General features: G+C 42.8%; 2 protein-coding genes across 3 annotated transcripts in view; one reads left to right on the top strand and one right to left on the bottom strand.

Moving 5' to 3' along the window:
• Positions 1 to 23,463, bottom strand: part of ACACA (acetyl-CoA carboxylase alpha) — a 277,322-nt gene that overhangs the window by 242,441 nt on the left and 11,418 nt on the right. The window lies entirely within an intron of this gene.
• On the top strand, positions 258 to 12,359 carry C3H17orf78 (chromosome 3 C17orf78 homolog). 2 transcript variants are annotated; one of them, XM_081584577.1, is made up of 7 exons: positions 258 to 315; positions 1,928 to 2,014; positions 2,774 to 3,019; positions 6,675 to 6,809; positions 8,683 to 8,807; positions 9,621 to 9,743; positions 12,282 to 12,359. In XM_081584577.1, exons 1-7 carry the CDS (start codon positions 258 to 260, stop codon positions 12,357 to 12,359), a joined length of 852 nt encoding a protein of 283 aa, XP_081440703.1. The 2 variants fall into 2 exon arrangements, with proteins under 2 accessions (XP_081440703.1, XP_081440704.1); XM_081584578.1 differs by lacking the exons at positions 6,675 to 6,809; positions 8,683 to 8,807; positions 12,282 to 12,359 and having other exon boundaries at positions 9,621 to 9,709.

Genomic DNA, 23,463 nt, shown 5'->3' with positions numbered 1-23,463 from the left:
TTCCTTATGTCCTCACCAGCAGTTAAGTCAGGTGAAGATATTCTGAATCAATCATTAACAAGCAAATTTGGTCCTCTCTCCAATAAACTCTATTCCTGGGTCCTGAGAAAATGTGGCAGATCAATTAGGGTGGAACCAGACTCGCCCAGGGTCAAACTTAGTTCTAGGGCAGTGAAAGCATTTAGAGACAAGGCTGTGAGCGGTGGTGTCAGACCAGCAACATACAGTCTCTACAAGGAGAATATGCTCAAGCTAACATGGATACCATCTTGGTTTTCAGCCTAATCATTACGTCCTATGATGTTACCAAGAAAGGTAAGTACTCTTCTAGCTGACTGTCCTGAGAAATACTAAGAGAGGCCTAGAAAGTGTTTGGGGGTCTATTCTGTCAGATAAAGGTACAGGCAATACTCAGCACATGAGGCTTTCCAGTCACCCCCAGATAGCCTCTAAATAGAACATATTCAACCCAGAGAGACAGCTGCCTGTTTCATGGGAAGAAGTCTTCAGAGAATGTGATACATTCTTCTGTTTTGTTCATGTAACTAACATTAAAATTCCTTTCACTGTTAGAGAGCTTTCTTTGCTGGAAGGTGTCGTCACAGTTTCACTAAGAGTCCCAAATTCATAACCCTTCATAAGATGTCTTCCTTTTAAAAATTATTTATTTATTTATTGGCTGCACTAGGTCTTCATTGCTGTGTGTGGGTTTTCTCTAGCTGTGGTGACACAGGCTTCTCATTGCAGTGGCTTCTCTTGTTGCAGAGCACGGGCTCTAGAGCATGCGGGCTTCAGTAGTTGTGGGGCTTTGTTGCCCCTTGGTGTGTGGCATCTTCCTGGAGCAGGGATCAACCCTGTGTCTCCTCCTTTGGCAGGTAGATTCTTATCTACTGGACCACCAGGGATGTCCAGATGTCTTCCTTTTCTAAAGTATTATGTCCTAATAGATGGGGACGCTCTTGGATGGGAAAAGCTGAGAGAAAAGGTAATGTGAGGGTAGAATGGTACCACTTGCTGTTCTTTGATGGGCTTCCCTGGTGGCTCAGATTATTAATAATCTACCTGCCAATGCAGAAGACTCGGGTTCGATCCCTGAGTCAGGAAGATCCCCTGGAGAAGGAAATGCCAACCCACTCCAGTATTCTTGCCTGGGAAATCCCATGGACAGAGAAGCCTGGTGGACTACAGTTCATGGGGTTGCAAAGACCCGGACATGACTGAAGCGACTAAACAGCAGCAGCAGCAACTGCTCTTTGATAACTGTTTATTTAAAACATGATTTTTCAAAGTGTCCTAAATGGTTCATTTCTAAAATCAGCTCATCAGAGCTAAGGCCAAACAGCATGAGGTGCAGAAGTAACAAATTTAACAAATGAAGAACCCTGTGATTTATGTGCCAAAAAGCATAACTGTGACCTATGGTTCTATGGGAAGTTAGAGAGATACCTTGTCCAATGTTACACTTAATAAATAAACCTTCAAAAGTTTTAATACAAGAAGGTAGATGGGACAGGAAGGGGAAGTGATAATAAGCAGTGTTTGAAGGAATGGGTTGGTTCATCTTTCATCAACTTAGTTAACTCTTACCTTTTTTCCCCCTAAGGATAATAAACTGGTGTTCAGCTTTATTTATACTTCGCTAACACCCACTTGTATAAATCTTAAAGTTCTGGGAATTCCCTGGCGGTCCAGAGGTTAAGACTCTGAACCTCAATGCAGGGGGACACCATTTGTTTGGGGAACCTGCATGCGGCAAGGTGCAGCAAAAAAAAATAATAAGCTTAAAGTCCTTTTGGGGAAATGTCTGATCTCCCCAACTACACGTTTTATGAGAAGAAACTGCTTTCCCTTTTTATCTCCCTCTCCAGTGCCCAGAATTCCAAAGAGAAAGGACTCAGTCAATCCTTACCTTTCTTCCCCACCCCAGAACTCAGGGATAGCAGCTGCCAAGTGGAACCACTGCCCAATCTCTTCCCAAAGGATGTGAGAAGCATCAGAGCTGAGCTAATTCGAGGTAGGCAATGGGCCCCTCCTGAAGAATCACTTTGCCACTCCAGGACATTTTTTACCTTCAAAAGATGCTTGTCTCCCCAATTCTGAGCCCAGCTCTCAAACATTCTATTCTAAAGCTATCGATCCCCGAGAGGCTTTCTGGAAATCTTTTTTTTTTTTCTGGCCACACTGCATGCAGGGATGTCAGTTCCCCGACCAGGGATGGAAACTGCGCCCCTGTAGTGGAAGTGTGGAGTCCTGACCACTGGACCATTGGGGAGGTCCCTGAAAACCCATTTTTAAATTAACTGTTATGGAGATTTCTCCAGTGGTCCAGCGGTTAAGACTCTGTGCTTCCAATGCAGGGGGCGCGGGTTCAATCTCTAGTTGGGGAACTAAGATCACATGTGCTTCGCCACATAAATAAATAATCAGCTTCTGTTAAAAAAGATAAATTCTTACGAACTAAGGCATAGCAACATAAATCAATGAGATGGGGTGAAGAAAGAGGAAGCAGATCTCAGGCCCCTCTGTGTTAGAGAAAACAACTTAGGAGCATCTCTCTGCACTTACTACAGTCACCACCGGTCTTCATGGGACCCACGGTGGGAAGGGGGAAAGGCAGGGCTTATATATTCAGTACCGTAGACACATGCTGAGGAAGACCTGATGGAAAAAGAGAAGAAAGTACAGCAGTGGGCCGTGAATGGAAGTGGGTTGGTGGGGCACCATTCAGATTAAGAACTGGCTTCATCTTCCTCTCTTGTTTTTCTCTTTTCAGAAGCTCAGGCAGAAGCCAAAAGGCCCATGTTCATCCAAAACCAGACTGTGGCGACCTTGCAGTGTCTTGGTTCTCGGAGCAAAGTGAAAGTTAACCTTGTACATTCAGAAAAAAGGCAAAAGGTCAAGCATATTCTGAAGAACCTGAGAGTCATGACTGTTCCCTGCAGAAACAGCACGACCCCCGCAAACTGTCACCTAACCCCCGCATCCAAGGTTCAGGCTGGATTCCTTGTGACAGGCAAAGGTGAGATTGGAAGTTGAGATGGAGGTAGGCACTCACTTTTAATTGACATCTTGGAGGCAGGTGGAGCTTGAGAATGAAAGTGTTATTCACTCAGTTGTGTCTGACTCTTTGTGACTCATGGGCTGTAGCCGCCAGGTTCTTCTGTCCATGGAATTCTCCAGGCAAGAACATTGGACTGGGTTGCCACTTTCTTCTCCAAGGGATCTTCCTAACACAGGGATTGAACCTGGGTCTTCTTCATTGCAGATTCTTTACCATCTGAGCCACCAGGGAAGCCCCCTAAGTAGAGCTAAAGCCTCAAGGACATAGATTAGCCTCTTCTTTAGGCAAATCCATGTAAATCTTTTAAATGTAATTTTAGGGCATGGATTAAGCTCTTTGGCATTTGATTAGTATTAACTGATTCCCGCCGTCTGTTCACCCCATGTAACACTGTGGGATACAAGAGAAGTAATGTCAAACAAGTGTTTATACTGATATTATCACCTTTGACAAGTTACTTAATTTCTCCAATGCTCAGTTTCCATAGCTATAAATGAGAGATTTGACTAGATGGTCTAATTTCTAGGTATGTAAGTCCCACAGCAATATGTAAGGCCTCTTAAATAGCCTTTTCAAGCTGTTAGTATTATTGCAGAATAATCTCTAAGATTTCCATTTAAATATAATGTACCTAATGCTTCCTATTTAAAACAAATATTTTGTAATAAAGGAAAGCATCATCTCCTAAGTTATCCATTTCATCAATTTGGATTTTTGTAGAGCTTCTAAAAGTGAGGCAATTCTTGCTCAAATATCCTTAACCAAAGAAAAGCTAATGTTGCAATTCCATCAGCAGTGGGAATGGAGTATTTGTGTTTATAAACATGCTCCACCTTAATACCCAGTTACCTAGCAGAGGAGGCCTAAAAGAGAGGAGATGCCAACAGGGATGAACATTAATTTAGACATTAACTTAGAACTCTATTTGTTTATTTTTGGCTGCGCTGGGTGTTTGTTGCTGCTCGCCATCTTTCCCTAGTTGCAGTGAGCGGGGGCTGCTCTCCAGTTGCTGTGTGTGGGCTTCTAGTTACAGCGCCTTCTTCTGTTGCAGAGCACAGGCTCGAGAGTGCAGGCTCAGTAGCGGTGCACGGGGTTAGTTACGCCCCTCGGCCTGTGGGATCTTCCCGGACCAAGGACTGAATCCTTGTCCCCTTCGTTGGAAGGTGGATTCTTAACCACTGGGCCGCTAGGGATAAGGAAGTCCTGGACATTAATTTACAAGCTGGGAAGAACTGGAAAAACACTGACCGATGAAGCCTATTGAGTAGATTTTGAAACAGTGTCTCCCAGGAGGTAGAAGAAAAGCCACACTGAAATCCCATGATCCCTGTGGCTAGTGGGCACAGTTCTACGCAGAGAGAGGATCTCTAGGTTTTGCCTCCTCTCTCTTTTTTTAAATGTTGGTTGTTTATTTATTTATGTTTTGGCCACACTACACTGCTTGTGGGATTGTAGTTCCCTGACCTGGGATCAAACCCCAGGCCCTCAGCAACGAAAGCGCACAACCCCAATCACTGGACAGCCAGGGCATTCCCCTTTCCTCCTCTTTCAATCATAACGTCACTCAGTTTGCAAGGTGTTTTTCACACCTGCTTTCTCGTTTTTGTTACCTATCTTCACATCACTTCTGTGAAATAGACCAAGAATTATTTTGCTATAACCATCCTGCAGATAAGGAAACGAAAACTCAAAGAACTTCTGTTACTTGTCCAAAGTGAAATTTATTTACCTTCATCTCATCTGACCCGGAAACACATCAGTTATCACTTCAGAGAACTGACTGGCACTATGATGGAAAAAAATTCTATGAAATTCTCTCATTTTTCCTTTTGAGCCTGTTGGCTCTTTGTCTCTGCTTATCTTTGCCAACAGTCTTCCTGATTAAATAATAATAAGACTACTTCCCCTGCAATTCGTGTACAGTACCTGGTACTGTGCCCACCCGTCTCTGTAGTAAAGAACTGTCATTTTCACATAGACTCAAGACCTGGGAGAGTAGTTCAGAAAAGTCAAGTAGGACGTACAGACCTTAATTTAATAGGCAATGACAGGAGACCATTAAAAATAGACCAGGAACCACTGTCCGAATTGGGTTAGATCAATTCTGGAAGCATGTGAAGGTGGCTCCAGACCACAGCCAGCACCCATCCGCGTTCCACCTTTTCCACAGCTGTCTAAGTCACTGTCATCTCTCACTTGGATTCTGCGAGAGCCTCTTAGCAGGTTGCTCTGCTTCTATCAGGCGCCCCTCTACTGTCCATTTCCAACCCAGCAGCCCACTGATTCTTTAAAAACAAAGCCATCCATCCAGTCACTTCTCTGCAAAAAGACTTGCAATGGATCACCATTCCAAGCAGAGCGATAACTGAAGTCCTCAAACTGGGCTGCAAAGCCCAGTGATGTGGATCCGTTTGCTTCAGAAACTCCTTCATCCCCTCCGACTGTCTCGGTGCTCACTCCACTCCAGTCTCACTGGCTTACGCGTTCTTCCTCTAAAACTGTAACAGACCGGGCACACTCTGGCCTGGGCCTGTGACTGTTTCCTCTGCCTAAGTTCCCCAGCATCTGTTTGGCTAATCCCCTCACCTCCTTCACATCTTTATTCAGTCCTCATCTTCTCAATGAAACTCCGGTAGGTTGCCCAACCGCTGCCCACCTGCACCCCCCTCCACGCTGCACTGTTTCTTTCCATAGCACTCATCCCCTTCTAACCAACAACATAGAACTTACTGTACTTACCGTTGTCTGCTTCTCCATGTCCTCCCTGAGCCCTCCTTCCCCTTTTCTAGCTCCCAGGCTAGAGTGTGTTCAGCTGCTATGTCCACAGTACAGAAGCAGACCCTGGCAAACTAGATATTCATTTCTTTAACAGTTATTGATCTGGCTGTGTCAGGTCTTAGTTGTGGCACTCAAGATCTTCGTTGCATCACAGCGCGTGGACTCTAGTTGCACCTGAATGGGCTTAGTGGCTGTGCAGCACGTGGGATCTTAGTTTCCCAACCAGGGACCAAACCCACATCCCCCTGTATTGCAAGATGGATTCTGAACCACTGGACCACCAGGGAAGTCCCTAGATATTCATTTTTAAATATATGCTGAAAGAATGAAATTGAGGGGTGTGTGAAGCTGAGTGGTCTCCCCTTCTTCCAGTTCCTCCTCTTTCTCCAATTCTCTCTCAAAGTCATTGACTTAGACTTCACTCACTAGACAGACCTGCCACAGTCACTAAGGTGAACTATACTACTTCAGTTCTTCCTTGGACTTTGAAGCCATCTTTTTTTAAAGAAGGGACTTTCAACAGTGCTATACCTTCCCATTCTTATTATTATTATGGCTGTATGAGTGATAAGCCAAGAAAACATGGTCCACTCCTTCATTCTGATCCTACATTAGTCAAAAGCATCAGGGGATTTAATCCGTATCTCTTATTACTATATCCTCACTCATTCTTTGGTGTTATCAAGGCCCACACCTTAAACCTACGGACAGATCAACGGGGCCACAGTTAGAAGTTTTATATCAGCTGGGTAAACTCAGGGTTTTGTCAGGTGAAATCAAAGGCAGGATAAAGTCTTCTCAGTTGTCCTTTCATTGTTTCTTTCTTGTTTTACAGCTTTTTTACCAGGGGTCTCTCAGTGTAAGGTCTATCCAGTGATGGGGGCTTCATCAGAGACTTATCCCTCCACTCCTACCTCCATAACTCCTGGGAAAAAAGGAGAGAAAACTACAAAGACTGATGCTTTTTCTAGTCCTCTGAATCAAGGTACAGATATGTAGAGGTGAGACAAGAACAGACAGAAAAATTCTCAGCCCCAGCACTAGCCTGGGTCTCCTAGAATTTTCCTGGAAGTAGAGAAGCTACATACAGTTTACATGAGAACATCACTCCATTTCTTATGGGAAAAAAAATCAGCTTCTCTGTAAAGGTCCCAGAAATGTCTGTAGCTTGATACTTTTAATAATCCTTCACCTCCACACAAGTGAGCTCACCTTGTTGCCAGGTTTCGGGACAACATACAGGGTTTTGGTGTGGTGGGTAAGATCCAATGTGTGAACAGAGAGACAACGTTTAAACTCTAAGCAATCATTATAGTGATGACAACAACTAAGAAGCACGTTTTTATCTGCGTTGTTTTTACAAACATCCCTCCCTAAATTGGCCAGGACTCAAATTCTGTAGGATTCCAACTGGGTTACTTCCCAGTTCCAACAGGAGAAATGTAAACATGAGATTAATAATAACAAGATGCTTATGAGTCATTTGTCCCCAAATTTGGCTTATGACCCCAAAACTATGGCAATTCACTGAAAGTCGCTCAGTCACGTCCAACTCTTTGTGACCCCATGGACTATACAGTCCATGGAATTCTCTAGGCTAGAATACTGGAGTGGGTAGCCTATCCCTTCTCCAGGGGATCTTCCCAACCCAAGAATTGACCGGGGTCTCTTGCACTGCAGCTTAGGTCTCCTCTTTACCAACTGAGCTATCAGGGAAGCCCCCTGTTCCTACTATGCCCCACTAAATTGAAAGGAACATAGAAAAGTTGATTTGCTAATCTCATGTGGTATGTGTGTTGGGGTACAAGGGCAGAGATCCTGAGAGGGCTGCTAGAGACAGACTCCCTTGTGTAGCTTTTCTCCCATGAAAGCAATGCAAGAATCAATCCTCCTAGCAAGCTTACTACTGGGCACATACCGTGATAAACCATAATTCAAAAAGACACATGTACCTCAATGTTCATAGCAGCACTATTTACAATAGCTAGGACATGGAAGCAACCTAGATGTCCATCAACGGATGAATGGAAATAAAGAAGTTGTAGTACATATATACAATGGAATATTACTCAGCCATAAAAAGGAATGAATTAGAGCCAGTTGTAGTGAGGTGGATGAACCTAGACCTGTTACACGGATTGAAGCAAGTCAGAAAGAGAACAACAAATATCGTATATTAATGCAAATATTATGGAATCTAGAAAAATGGTACTGATGAACCTATTTGCAGGGCAGGAATAGAGACACAGAAAATGGACTTGTGGACCCAGCAGAAGAAGGAGTAGGGGGATGAATTGGAGGAGTAGCATTGACATGTATACATTACCGTTATACAACTGATACCTAGGGGGAAGTTGCTGTATAACACAGGGAGCTCAGCTTGGTGCTCTGTGATGACCTAGAGAGGTGGGATCAGGGGAGTGGGAGGGAGGTAGAAGAGGGTGGGGATATATGTGTGCGCATATGTGTGTGTGTGTGTGTGTGTGTGTGTGTGTGTATAGCTTATTCACGTTGTTGTACAGCAGAAACCAATACAACATTTGTAAAGCAATTATCCTCCAATTGAAAATTTAAAAAAAGAATCAATCCTACTTGATCATGGAAAAATTCCAAATCCTAGTAAAGGTGACTCTGGGAAGAGACTGCAAAGGAGGTGAGACCAAAGGCCATGATGCCTACCCCACTCCTGACTCTGAGTCTGAACTGGAAACTCAGCTTCTGCCTCTGAAGCAGGCTGGGCCCCTCTTGGTCTTGTGAACCAGGAGTCCTGCAAGTCAAAGGGTCAATCTCTTCCCTCTCTTCAGTTCTCACTTCTCCCTGTCCACTCCTCTCTTTCCTTTTAGACACAGATGAGAACCTAGAGAAGAGGAAGAAATGGAGCATCGTGGTCAAAGTTCTGATTGCAGTCACCTTGTTTGTCAGTGGAATCGCCATTACCGTGTTCGTCATTTTTGAAGTCCCATGCCCCGTAAGTTTGCTGATGTACTGGGTCCTTGGACTTGATCTATAAAGACCTCCTTCTGTCCCAGAGGCAGGATGACATAATGAGAAAAGCACAGACTTTGGAGTGTGGACACACCTGTCACTCAACACTCACTAGCTGAGTGGCTTGGAGAAAGTTGTTTGCCTTCTCCAAACTCAGTCGCCTCATCTTTAAAACAGGACTAATGATATTTGCCTCTTATGGTGGTTAAGAAGGTTCAGTGAGATTCTGTGAGAAAGTTGTTGTTTAGCCACTAAGTCGTGTCTGACTCGTTTGTGACCCTATGGACTATAGCCCACCAGGCTCCTCTGTCCATGGAATTCTCCAGGCAAGAATACTGGAGTGGGTTGTCATGTCCTTCTCCAGGGGATCTTCCTGACCCAGGGACTGAACCTGAGTCTCCTGCTTGGCAGGCGGATTCTTTACCTGAGCTACCTGGGAAGCCCCCTGGCATATAGGAGGCGCTTACTACATGCAAGTTCCTTTCCTCTGTTCTACTTGGACATTCTCTAGGGAGGATATAGCCAATAGGAATGAATATTTGCTTTTTCCTTAGAAGGGATGATTTTCGGTAATTCTCTGGTTGTCTAATGGTTAAGACTCTGTAATTTCACTGCCAGGGGCTGGATTCAATCCTTAGTCAGGGAACTAAGATTCCAAAAGCCCTGTGACATGGCAAAAAAAAGAAAAAGAGAGAGAGAGAGATGATTTTCTTTAAAGCATCTGATGTGAGGTCTGGAAGATAATTAGATGCATACCAGCCACCTGAAGTTAATACCAGTCATTTTCCCCTTTCAGAGTCAATGTCAACAAGTCAGAGAGCTATGCCAGTGCCAGCAGTTGTGGAGAAGGCCACAGAAGGAAGACCAGCAACCTGGGACAGCTGAATCCCAGCCTGACTCTCAGCCCAAAAAGGAAAGTGTTTTCTGTATGGCTACTGTCATTTGCCTGGAGAAAATGGGGTTCATGTATAAATTCTGGGAGACAGGGAGCTGCTTTAGTTATGAAGCAAATGTGGGTAATTCTTTTATGTGTCAGGAAATGGGCAGGTACAATATTGCTATAATGCAATAGGGTACTTATTGAAAATACCTACTTCTGGGGATCAGATATAATGAATCAGAATGGCTAGAGTGGGACCAGGAATCTTATGATAGACTTTTAAGTAGAGGTAGATTTACTATGAAATTAATGAAGCTTAAATTCAGGACCCATGGGACCTGCATACAGGCCTTGTATCCAATTTTGTACTTTTTATATTTGTGCTTTTTATTTTAAAAAATGGTCCCTGAAATTGTAAGAGCTACAGAGCCCACAATTTATGTCTCCAAAGGCTGGATGCAGCTTCTGAATATAAGAAATTGATGGGTGCCCTCTCTACATCTACAAAAACACACTGAAGCAAAGAGATGAGGTCTCCAATACTTTCTACATTAAAGAAGGTGGCTGTTTTTGTTGAATTACACTGAGAATGAGTCTCAAAGATTATCTAGTCCAGGATGTGACACATGCTACCACTCTTTTAATTCCATGTTAACCGAAAATATCAATAAAGGGACCTCCCTGGTGGCCCAGTGGTTGGGATTCCAAGCTTCCGATTTGGGGAGGGGTGTGAGTTTGATCCCTGGTCAAGGAACTAAGACCCAACATGCCATGCAGCACAGCCAAAAAATAAATAACAGTAAGAATAATAAAATAATTTTAAAAGGAATACTTAAAAAATCATAATCTACCAGAGTACAATTAGAAGATGAATATGTTCCAGAAGTCTAATGCACAGCACTGTGATTCCAGTCCCAATACTGTATTACATACTTCAAAGTTGCTAACAGACTAGACCTTATACATTCCCACCACAAAAAAGAAATGATAATTATATGATGTAATGGAGTGTGAGCTAAAGCTACTGTGGTAATCACACTGAAGTTTATAAACACATCAAATCAACACACTGTACACCTTAACTGTACACAATGTTATATGAAAATTATATCTCAATTTCAAAAAATCAAGCATGGCACTCTTTCCACCCAGGCATGGCATCAGAATCTTTCTTACCACAGTACTTTAGGTACCGAATGACAATGTATTTGTCATTTTTACCATTTTCTATAATCCTGTTTCTGCTAATATTAGATGATATGCCCTTGGAATTAGTATAATTCTATAATTTGGTGTATTTTTAGTTCTATAATCCCATCTACATTATTATTTCTACTGAACATTGAAAGAAACAGCCCTGAAGAGTGCTAAAAAGTCTAGTCCAGAGTTAAAAGTAACCATGCAACAGCAACTCGGATTGAACTTCTCCCATGAACAAAATAAACTTATCAAATGATGAAGGAATTCATTTTATAAAAGCAATTTTTCACACACTGCCTCATTTGAACCTCATAAAAATCCTGAGAGGTAGCTAGGATGGGTATCTACATCTTATTGATACTCAAACTAATGCTCAGAGAAGCTATGTGACTTTCCCATGGTCACACAGCTAGGAGAAATAGAATTAAATTCAGAACTAAAATTAATTCCTGTACTGAATTTATTAGCTTATTCACCTCTTCCACAAAATTTTACTAAATAGCTTCTGTGTGCCAAGTTCCCTATGTTCAAGAGGTTTACAGTCTATGTTCAATAACAGTTTAAGAATTTAGAAAATACATACAAAATCAGATGGGGACTGGATCACGTATAATGAGAATGTATTGGGATTAGTAAAAAATATTTGGTCCATGGACTTCCCTGGTGCTCTAGTGGTAAAGAATCCACCTGCCAATTCAGGGGGCACGGGTTCAATCCTTGGTCCAGGAAGTTCCCACTTGCCACAGGGCAGCTAAACCTGTGCATTACTGAGCTTGTGCTCGAGGGCCCGTGCTCCACAACAAGAGAAGCCTGTGCACTGCAACTAGAAAAAGCCCACGCACAGCCATGAAGACCCAGTGCAGCCAAAAATAAATTTAAAAATAAATATTAAATTAAAAGTAAATATTTTTAATTATGAAAAAGTAAATATCTGGGTCCACACTGCCCCAGATCTCTGTACTGGTGGTTTAGTCACTAAGTCATTTTGACTCAGGTCTCTGCCCCTTCTCAAACACAGTGAGATTGTTCAGGATGGATTCCAGGAATGAAGTAGAATTCCTGTGCATCTGGGATCCAAAATAGCTGCACATCCAGGGCCCTTTCCACTCAAGGCAAATAGGTCAAGCAAAGGGTGGCTGGGATGTTTGCTAGGAGGTTATAGGTTCCAAAAAACTAGCTTCTCATACATAAGTGCACCTTGCTGATACTTTCTCAGTGTAAGCACAATAACTTTTCCTAAGATTAATGGGTAACAAAGAGGCAAAATGATGTGTCCTTGGAATTTTATGGGGTTCTGTACTAAGCCATCGCTTTGTTGGTCCATAAAGAAATACCTATTTGTGTCCTTTATTTTTCATACTTGATTTCAATCCACAGGTTGGACAAGATGCTCCCAATTCATCAAGTCCCAAGAAAGCTGTAGAGATCACTGTGGTCCATCAGACATACTTCTGAAAAGTTCTGCTCTGCCTCACACATTGGAAAAAGGATAGTACACTGTCTTCTCCCTACTATTAATCAATATGGGCAGATTCTTGCCAATTTTACCCTCGTATCTTCAGCAGGAACATTACGATCAGACAGTAATGCCAGGTCAGTGAGGAGAAAGCCTGGGCTTACAGTAAGAGTTACTCTAATGTCTTTGCTACTGACTCAGCCACAAGCCTTTGAAATTCACTTGGAACTCAAACGAAAAATGGATATTTTTTTATCTCATCAAATGAAAACAAAAGGTCTTCCCTCTAAGGGCTATATGAATGGACACATTGCTCTCTCTGACAAAAGGTTTAAACACAGTGTCCGAGGAACTGAGCAAAGCAGCCCCTGGTGTGGGACGTTGACTCTCAGCTGACCTCACTTGGACTGGCTCTCAGCCAGCTGAGGGTGGGGCTCCGGTTTTCAGGCTGGCGTTCACTGGGCTTTTAAACCTCTGCCCCAGCTCTCCACACACTGAGGAAGAACATGACCCTGAGCATTCCAAAGGGCCTCCTCGTGACTCATCCCCAAGGGCATACAAATAGGACCTAGACAAGATCTCTTGACACTGCAGAATTTCTGACATGGAATTATACTCTACCGTCACAGTGAGCTGCAGACATTCACAAGCAACCCAGAGCAACGCAATTATGATGTTCTTTCTCACAGAGGCATGGCTCGGAGTCAAGCCTGACCTCACTAAGAGTTTTGTGAGAAAGTGAAAAGGCTGATTAAAAAAAAAACAACTTACTGCAACATTTATTGTATTTCTTACCTGTTGTATCTTCCTTTCCCTTACTTTAGCTAAAAGATAGTTCAAGAAAGGCTCAGTTTATATGGAACTTCCCTGGTGGTCCAGTGTTTAAGAATCCATCTTCCAATGCAGGAGAGGCCGGTTCGATCCTTGGTTGAGGAACTAAGATTCCACATGTCTCGGGGCAACTAAGCTTGAGTCCCAAAACCAGAGAGCCCGCTATACCACAACTGCTGAGCGTGAGTCCATGAGCCGCAACTTGAGACAAGCTGTGCACCATGCCAAAGAGCATGTGTGCCTCGATGTAGCCAAAATAGAAAGGCTCAGCTTATAGAATTTATTATGAAATTATAGACTTTCACTTATACATTGTAATTTAATTATTCACGAAACTCACAACTGTGGGTTACAGTGCGTATGAGTTTTGACAATGCAACGCAACATAAACAATCTATTTTGTATAGCAAAGAATATTCTATTTATTTTACCATTAAAAATTGTTTTATTCAAGAGATTTTTCTAAAAAACTGTCACCTAACGTATCAATACTTTTAATGTTAAGATAACTGTGTGTTACCTAACAATGAATTTCTGCAACAACTAATCTTACAAATTCAAAATTACAAAACTCAAATTCGTGCTCTAAAAACTGCATTTTGGTAAATGCTTTTTTTATGATGGCACGAGACAGCTGACCTTAAAACAGAGTTTAGGTGAAAAGAGGACTGGCAGAAGGGATAAGAAGGGTGTTGTCCTGCTTCTTTTCCTTTTTTTTTTTTTCATTTTTATTTTACTATTTTTGAAATATTTGTTTGAGTTTTATTTTTTGGCTACACTGTGCAGTGTGTGGGATCTTAGTTCCCCAACCAGAGAGCGAACCCATGCACCCAGCAGTGGAAGCATGGAGTCTTAACCACTGGCCACCACGGAAGTTCCCTACTATTTATTTTTTTGTCCTGCTTCTTTTCAAGAGTCTGAAACCTTTCCATTTCATTTCGGTGAAATGTACCTGCGCCTAAGTAAATTTTTCTTAGTTCTTTGGTAAAAATAAAAAATAAAAACACATACAAATCATATCCTTCTTTTTTCACTTCAAGTACTGTCCAAAAAGGTACGTATCTAGCTTTAAGCCCTGATCTGTTACTCAAGCTAAGCCTTGAAGAGATGGAACCAAGCATGAAAGACACTAGCTTTCAAGGAAGCCCTAGAGATCCTGTGCTTGTGTGCTCAGTCATGTCTGATTCTTTGTGACCCTTTGGATTAGAGCCCGCCAGGCTCCTCTGTCCATGGGGATTCTCCAGGCAGGAATACTGGAGTGAAAAATAAAAAAGAATACTGGAAGAAATACATTTCCTCCTCCAGGGGATCTTCCTGACCCAGGGTTTGACCTCACACTCCCCTGTGTCTCCAGCACTGCAGGCAGATTATTTACCACTGAGCCATCAGGGGAAGCCCAGATATCCTGCAGGTGCCGTAAAGTTCCATAGAGCATTCTCTGAAAATACGCTAGGCGAGAGGATAGGGAACAGGGGCTGGCATTGGAATAGATGAGTATCACCCTCCACTGGTGCACAACATCACCTCCAGTTAATCCTGCCATCTGTGGCTCAGTCTAACCGGGAAATAGGGGGGAAGAAGTTTGCTCCTTCCCAAGACCACTGGGGAGGATGATCAAAAACATTCCATACTTCAAGCTTTTGGTCAAGGACTGATGCCTACAGTCATCTCCACCTTCCCAGGCTTATCCACCAGAGAAAGTGCTTTCATCCAGAAACAGGCGATAAAACTTGCAGCAAAGTCTATGCTCATTACCTCTTCTGCCAGAATATAATGTAGGCAACATGTATAGTGACTTTTCTTTATAGAGATTCACTGATGGAATCAAAATTGTTTACACTGCTCTGGGGACTTGTTTCCCCAGACAAAGAAAGGTCCCTCTGAGGATTTTCTGACGGCCTGATCAGTTACCAATTTTCAACCTCCTATTCTCTTAACACTGGGGATCTTTGAAAACCAAAAGATAGGGGAGAGAGAGGAAGGGAAGGGGAACATCCAGGCGGACCTTGGGATGAGACCTGTATTCTGCAGATCACTTCACAGCGGGGCACAATTCTTCCTGTCATCGTGATAGGCTTAGCTATAAACACAACTTGATAAAATGCCATTTCTATGGGGAGCCAATTACTCCTCTGGAAGCAACTACCATATTTCCAGTTAGCACAAGTGTTGTGTTTTTTTCAAGTCATAGGCTAGACAGGCCTTAAAGTCATTCCACCTTTTTTTAAGAATCTGAAGAATCTGAATCATCCCAATGTTTTTTTGTTTTTACTTTTTGGCTATGCTGGGTCTTAGTTGAGGCATGTGGCCTCTTTAGGTGTGGCATGTGGGATCTAGCTCCCTGACTGGGGATCAAACTTGGGCCCTTTGCATTGGGAATGCAGAGTCTTAGCCACTAGACCACCGGGGAAATCCCTCAGCACTTTTTGATAGGCCTAATGATGGCAGTTGCTTGGGGTAGAGAAAACACATTCACAGACATCTCCAATTTAACTTTTGCTGCCACTGCTAAAGGATGTTAAGTAAATGGTTGTATTTCTGCACGTGTGCATGACTTTATTCAATATAAGCACTTAAAATATACAATTGTATACCTTGGTTTTCCCATTTCTTCATTTATAAAGATATACCTGTGATTTCAAAAATCAGTGACCTAGGAATCTTTGGGCCGCTGACAGGCCTGAGCAGGCCACTAGCACCCCTCCTTCTCTGCACCCCTAGGCTAGTGCAAGGGGCTACTAATCAGAGAGGGACATAAGGGGGTTCTAGCCCTGTACATTTCCCCCCATCCCAAGTCCTTCCTCTTATTTTGGAAACTTCTTAAGCACAGTCCAGCAGATTCTGATCTAAAGCACTTTTCTTACATCATGTCCCAAACTAGCCATTTTCCAGGACTTCCCTGGTGGTTCAGTGGTTAAGACTCTGAGATGCCACTGTAAGGGGCATGGGTTCAACCCCTGGCTGGGGAACTAAGATCCCACATGTTGTGCAGCGTGGTCTCCCCAAAATAATAAATCTGTTCAAAAAATAAAAATAAATAAAAAATAAATCTACAAAACTAGCCATTTTCCTAGGAAGAGTTGCTATTAATATATGTACCTTTTTTCTTGGCCACACCACGTGGCATGTCGGATCTTGGGATCTTGTTTCCCCAACCAGGTACGGAACCATGCCCCCTGCAGGGGAAGCGCTGAGTCTTAACTACTGAACTGCCAGAGCAGTCCCTGCTATGCAGACTTACAACTAATGGCCAGAAACCCTTCTTTGTTTTGACCTGTTCAGGTTGATGGTCTTATGGTTCCTCCTCCCCCTTCCTCTCCAACACTCCTCTCTTGCCTCTGTCCTTCCCCTGCATTCTCAGAGAGGATTCCTTTCCGAGTTCACACAGTGGCCATCATGCTGTCTTGGGCTGCTCTTTATCCTTTGATGCATACTTCCCAGTTCTTCTGTCTGAAGCCTGTTGTGTTTGTATTAATTTGTTGCTGTTGTTGTTTAGTCACTAAGCCATGTCCGACTCTTCTGCAACCCTAAGCACTGTATCCTGCCAGGCTTCTCTGCCCATGGGATTTCCCAGGCAAGAATACTGGAGTGGGTAGCCATTTCCTTCTCCAGGGGATCTTCTTGACCCAGGGATCGAACCCGCATCTCCTGTATTGGCAGGAGGATTCTTTACCACTGAGCCACCTGGGAAACCTCGTATTAACTTGTATGTCTCTGTATTACCTGGTATCCAACAAAGCACCATGCTTATAGTACACATTCAAAGAAATTGTTGACAATGCCACAGCACTAAGTGGATAGCTGAGGGTAGCATAACTGACTTTTTATTGATAGAAGAAGATGAGGTAACCTTTACTTTTACATCAGAGTTGCATTGGTCACCAGGTGGATGCAAACCAATGAGGGCCCAATCTGCAATTGTTGGTTTAACACTTGAATGCATCTCTAGACTTAACAATCTTTTAAAAAAGTAAATATATATATTATTAAAAATATTTACTTGTACTCATTTATTTGGCTGTGCTCGGTCTTAGTTGCAGCACATGGGATCTTTAGTTGTGGCATGTGAACTCTTAGTTTCAGCATGTGGGATCTAGTTCTTGACCAGGGATTGAACCTGGGTCCCCTGTACTGGGAGCACGGAGTCTTAGCCACCAGAACACCAGGAAAGTTCCTAGACTCACAGTCTTTTATCTCATGCTCCTTTGTCTCTTTATCTTTCTTTCCCTGCTCCTTCTTCCAACACTTTTCTTTTTCCTTTCCCTTTTTCTGTGTCATCCAATATTAAAAATTTCTCTTAATCTGCACTGCTAGGGAATTTGATTCCATGTCTATAGTACATGAGTTTCAGTCTCCAGAAGACTTTTCACAGGCTGACCCTCCTTTACCTACTATACCTTGGTCTGTACTACCCACTCCAGTATGCTTGCCTGGAGAATTCCATGGACAGAGGAGCCTGGTGAGCTTCAGTCCGTGGGGTTGCAGAGTTCGACATGACTGAGCAACTAACACAACATACACACACTTTCACCAGACTCTTATGAATTTGTGCCACCCAGTGGTTAAAGTTGCTAATGTCATCCTCTGAAAAAACCAGTGTGTATAAATGATTATACAACCTCAGATATGCAAATGATACCACTCTAATGGCATAAAGTGAAGAGGAACTAAAGAGCCTCTTGATGAGGGTGAAAGAGGGGAGTGAAAAATCTGGCTTAAAACTCAACATTCAAAAAAACTAAGATCATAGAATCCAGTCTCATCACTTCAATGCAAACAGAGAGGGAAAAGCAGAAACAGTGACAGATTTTATTTTCCTGGGCTCCAAAATCACTGCGGACGGTGACTACAGCCATGAAATTTTAAAAGTCGCTTGCTCCTTGGAAGAAAAGCTATGACAAACTTAGCATGTTAAAAAGCAGAGACATCACTTTGCTGACAAAGGTCCATGTAGTCCTGGAAACTCCCATGGACGGAGGAGCCTGGTAGGCTGCAGTCCATGGGGTCGCGAAGAGTCAGACACAACTGAGCGACTTCACTTTCACTTTTCACTTTCATGCATTGGAGAAGGAAATGGCAACCCACTCCAGTGTTCTTGCCTGGAGAATCCCAGGGATGGGGGAGCCTGGTGGGCTGCCGTCTATGGGGTCGCACAGAGTTGGACACGACTGAGGCGACTTAGCAGCAGCAGCAGCAGTCAAAGCTATGATTTTTCCAGTATTCATGTATGGATGAGAGAGTTAGTTCCACCTCCTCCCTAATTTGGAAATCTCAGACTTCAAAATTTTTGCTGATGGATGACTGTAGTATCTTATTATTGCTCCTGTGTGCATTTGTCTGCTTAACGGTGAGGTTGAGCATCTTTCTATATATTTACTTGCCTTCAGGTTTTCTCTTGCTTGCTTATATCCTCTCCCTTTTCTTCTGTTGTGTTTAGTTGTTTTTTTTAATTGAGTCATAGAAGTCCTATATTTCTGGCTGTATTTCGGGATACTAATCCTCTGTCTGTGAAACATGGTATAATCAAAAGTATATTTCTAATATAAAACAATCCTCCATGCAGAGTTACACATACTAATAAATAAACACCTGTCAGGCTCTGGAGCTCTGGGAGTCCCATTTGGCTCCAAGATTCTGTTTTCATTTTTACTTCGGCATTTAAAAAGCTATTGGTTTGCAGCAACATGGATGGGCCTAGAGATTATCATACTGAGTGAATTAAGTCAGACAGAGAAAAGGAAATATCATGTCATATGACATCCTTTATATGTGGAATCTAAAAAGAAATGAAACAAATGAACTTATTTACAAAACAGAAATAGGCTCACAGACTTAGAGAACAGACTTACAGTCACCAGGGGGAAGGATGGGAGGAAGGGATAGTTAGGGAGTTTGGGATGGATGTGTACACATTGCTATATTTAAAATGGATAACCAACAAGAACCTCCTATATAGCACAGGGAACTCTGCTCAATGTTATGTGGCAGCCTGGATGGGAGGGGAGTTTGGGATAGAATGGATATACGTATATGTATGGCTGAGTCCCTTTGCTGTCCACCTGAAACAATCACAACAGTGTTAACCAGCTATACTCCAATATAAAATAATTTTTTTAATTAAAAAATTTTTAAAAAGCTATTGATGCTTATGTTTTGAAGTCCCACAAAACTGAACATATTCCTTGGAAGGACTTCAAGAATTCCTACCTTGAATGACTCTGCTTTGCCAGCACATCCATGACAAAATAAGGTAGCAGGATTGTCAACCTGTCTCAACTCTATTCAGTTCTTTACAGCAGTCAGAGAAAAGCGCAGCTCTCAAAAAACTACTAGTATCTGCCATTGTCTTATTCTGAAATTAAACCAGCTAAGTAATACACAGGTTCAATTCCAGAGTGGTTTATTCAGATATTGCTTTCCTAGGCATTTATAATGACTCCATAGTATTGAAAAGAAATGCAACCTGTAGCAATATCTAAACTCCTGGGCCTATTTCACACTAAAAAGCACTGAGCTCCCAGAGTGAGTCGTAAAGTACCTTTACCTAACGTTTTTATTTGTCTAAGCAAGGGGAAGATGAACTTTGACAGAATAGACAGCCCACGTTCCAAAGCAACATCACATTAGAGAATTCTCTCTGGTCTTCTCTCCTCTCTGTTGTGGAATCACCACTGTTTACCCTTTTAGCTCTCTTCTTCTGATCTAAAAGAAAATCACCTGTTTCTCATGGCTATACTTCCCATGAAATCACTCCAACGTGCTTGTTCTTCCTAGTGGATTAATTTTAAGCCTTTACCTCCAACTGAGAGCTTCCCAGGTGGTTCTAGTGGTAAAGAATCCCCCTGCCAATGCAGGAGACGCAAGAGACGCAGGTTCCATCCCTGGGTTGAGAAGATTCCTTGGAGTAGAAAATAGCACCTCACTCCAGTATTCTTCCCTGGAAAATTCCATGGGCAGAGGAGGCTGGCAGGCTACAGTCCATGGGGCCTCAAAGAGTCGGGTATGACTGAGTGACTGAGTACATCTCTCACTGAAGATAATAGTAGGTAACACACAATGCATACCTACTATGTAAGAATAAAAACTTGTCTTCTGCTAAAGTAACACAAGGGAACAGGTAGGCTAGGGTGCATCTCACGGGCCTGAACTACCGCAGCCTTCCCAGGGCCACTCTCATGTGTCTCTTCAACCTTAACACAAGTCTCCACCCTGCAGCCAGAGTAAGCTGTCCACAATGCAAATTAGATCTTGTTGCTCTTCGGCTAAAAAACATCCAGGGACTTTCCACTGCTCTCAGGATAAAACTCCAAATGCTTAATACTGTTGACTGCTGATGTTAATCAACTAGGCCACAATAAGAAAGATTACATTTTGAAAGACTGTCAAGGCCATCCATTGTCCAGTCTGCCCCCTTGTCCAGCCTCATCTCCCCTCACTCATTCCTTTACTCCAGCTTCAGCCACAGTGGACTAGCTGCCTTCTTCCTTACCTTAAGGTCCCCACTGTCCCCTCGGCCTGGAACACTGTTTCCACTCTCTCATCTCACCTTCCCCTTCTTTACTATTTGCCTATTCAACACCTAATCAAATTTCAGATACTGGATTGATTGTTCAGTTGCTAAGTCATGTCTGACTCTCTGCGACCCCATGGACTGTAGCCTACCACGCTCCTCTGTCCATGGAATTTTCCAGGCAAGAGTACTGGAGTGGGTTGCCATTTCCTTCTCCAGGGGATCTTCCCGACCCAGTGATCAAACCCGGGTCTTCCACATTGCAGGCAGATGCTTTACGGAGAAGGCAATGGCACCCCACTCCAGTACTCTTGCCTAGAAAATCCCATGGATGGAGGAGCCTGGTAGGCTACAGTCCATGGGGTCGCTACGAGTCAGACACAACTGAGCAACTTCACTTTCACTTTTCCCTTTCATGCACTGGAGAAGGAAATGGCAACCCACTCCAGTATTCTTGCCTGGAGAATCCTAGGAATGTCAGAGCCTGGTGAGCTGCCATCCATGGGGTCGCACAGAGTCGGACACGACTGAAGCGACTTAGCAGTAGCAGCTTTACCATCTGAGCCACCAGGGAAGCCCTGGAGTTTGCTCAAACTCGTGTCCATTGAGTTGGTGATGCCATTGAACCATCTCATCCTCTGTTGCTGCCTTCTCCTCCTGCCCTCAACTTTCCCAGCATCATGGTCTTTTCCAATGAGTCAGTTCTTTGCATCAGATGGCCAAAGTACTGGATCTTCAACTTCAGCAACTGTCCTTACAATGAATATTCAGGGTTGATTTCCTTCAGGATTGACTGGTTTGATCTCCTTGCTGTCCAAGGGACTCTCAAGAGTCTTCTCCAACACCACAGTTCAAAAGCATCAATTCTTCGGCGCTCAGCCTTCTTTATGGTCCAACTCTCACGTCCATACACGACTACTGGAAAACCATAGCTTTGACTAGATGGACCTTTGTCAGCAAGGTGATGTCTCTGCTTTTTAATACGCTGTCTAGGTTTGTCATAGCTTTTCTGCCAAGGAGCAAGCATCTTTTAATTTCATGGATTGATAGAATCTCCTTAATAGAGCCCCCCTTGGGACTTCCCTGGTGGTCCAGTGGTTAGGACTCGGTGCTTTCACTGCAGTGGCTCAGGTTCAATCTCTGGTCAGGATACTAAGATTCACAAGTTTCACAATGCAGCCAAAAAAAAAAAAAAAAATAGAGCCCTCCTTGATCTCCCAAACTGCACTCGGTTCTCCTATTATCTGCCCCCCTCCTGCTTTTTGGGGGGCTGTGCAGGTCATAGCTGCAGCATGCAGGATCTTTTAATTGCAACCTGTGAGATCTAGCTTCCTGACCTGGGACTGAATGTGCCCCCTGCATTGGGAGCACAGAGTCTTAGCCACTGAATCACCAGGAAGTTCCCCATTTCCTTCATGGTACGCATCTGTTTGTAATGATGTATTTCTGTGGCATTTGATTGACACCTCTCTTACAGAAGTAAGCTACACTGAGGACCAAGACCAGGTCTGTCTTGCTTGCATTTACCTTCTATCCTTAGGCCTAGTGCTGTGTCTAACACTTAGAAGGGCTTAGTAAATATTAATAACTGCCCTTAATGGAAGAAGAGACATATGGGAATTGAATGGTTTCTCTTCCCTGAATCTCTTTATTTCAAAGATCTCAGATACCAGAAATTTAGAACCCAGATCTCTTCTGTGTCCTTCCTTCTATCACCATGAGTCACTAGCCTGGCCTTCATCTCACTTAAACCTCTGAAGTAGCTACAATTATTACCTGCCTTTTATAGAAAACTGATGATCTGAGACTTGCCCAAGGTCACAGAGAGAGTAAGTAGAGACAGCTGGGATTCCAATATAAGTCATTGACCTTAATCTCTATGCTCTTAATCATAACACATAAGCCCTGTCAATTTATATCTTCATTGATATTTCTCTTGGGTGGCTGATCTCTTATTTATTTCCTTATATTAGGGGGATTATTCTTTATGATATGAGTTGCAAACATTCTTTTCCATCTTCTATATATGTTTTGACATTGCTTTAAAGTGTTATGTCACTCTGCAGAAATTTTGAGTGTTGTGTGGCTAAATGATTAACCTCTCCTTTTATGCCTTCTGCATTCTGGGTCATAGTTAGAAAGATTTTCCTTCCCCACAGTAAGGTTATAAAGGAATTTTCTCATATTTTCTTTTACAGTTTTTAATTTTTATTTAAATATTTAATCTGTTTGGAGTTTATCCTGGTGTGAGATAGAGAAACTGACATTTATTTTTACCCCAGATGGTTGTCCAACTGTCTACGCCATTTATTGAGTAGTCCATCATTAGCATATACTAATTCCTGTATGTATTTTGGTTTACTTCTCGACTTTCCTCTTCCACTAGTATGGGAGTCTATTCATATGCTGTAATAATTGGTACTTTTTCTTTTTGTTCCAGTGGGCACGTTTTAACATTTATCTTTGACTTCTCTGTGGTACTTGGCATCATTGACTAATCCACTTTGATGTATTCTCAGTGCTATATTGTTAGATTACTGAGTAGGTGTATAAACATGCACTTAGGGCACTAGCAGATCAAGGGCACTGAAATAAAGACAGTGAGGATATAATCAAAGAGGTCACCATAGAAAAATCAGAACTTTGTTGGACTTCCCTTACACCTATTTTATAGCTTATAATATTTTAAAATATTTATTTATTTATTAGCTGTGCCTGGCCTTAGTTGCGGCATTCAGGATTTTTATCTGTGTCACTTGGAA

Source organism: Giraffa tippelskirchi, chromosome 3 (assembly GCF_054371585.1).
Source record: "Giraffa tippelskirchi isolate mGirTip1 chromosome 3, T2T-mGirTip1v1.2.pri, whole genome shotgun sequence".
NCBI classification, from domain to species: domain Eukaryota; kingdom Metazoa; phylum Chordata; class Mammalia; order Artiodactyla; family Giraffidae; genus Giraffa; species Giraffa tippelskirchi.
The sequence above is the reverse complement of the archived record's forward strand: the minus strand, read 5'-3'. Positions and strand labels throughout refer to the sequence as shown.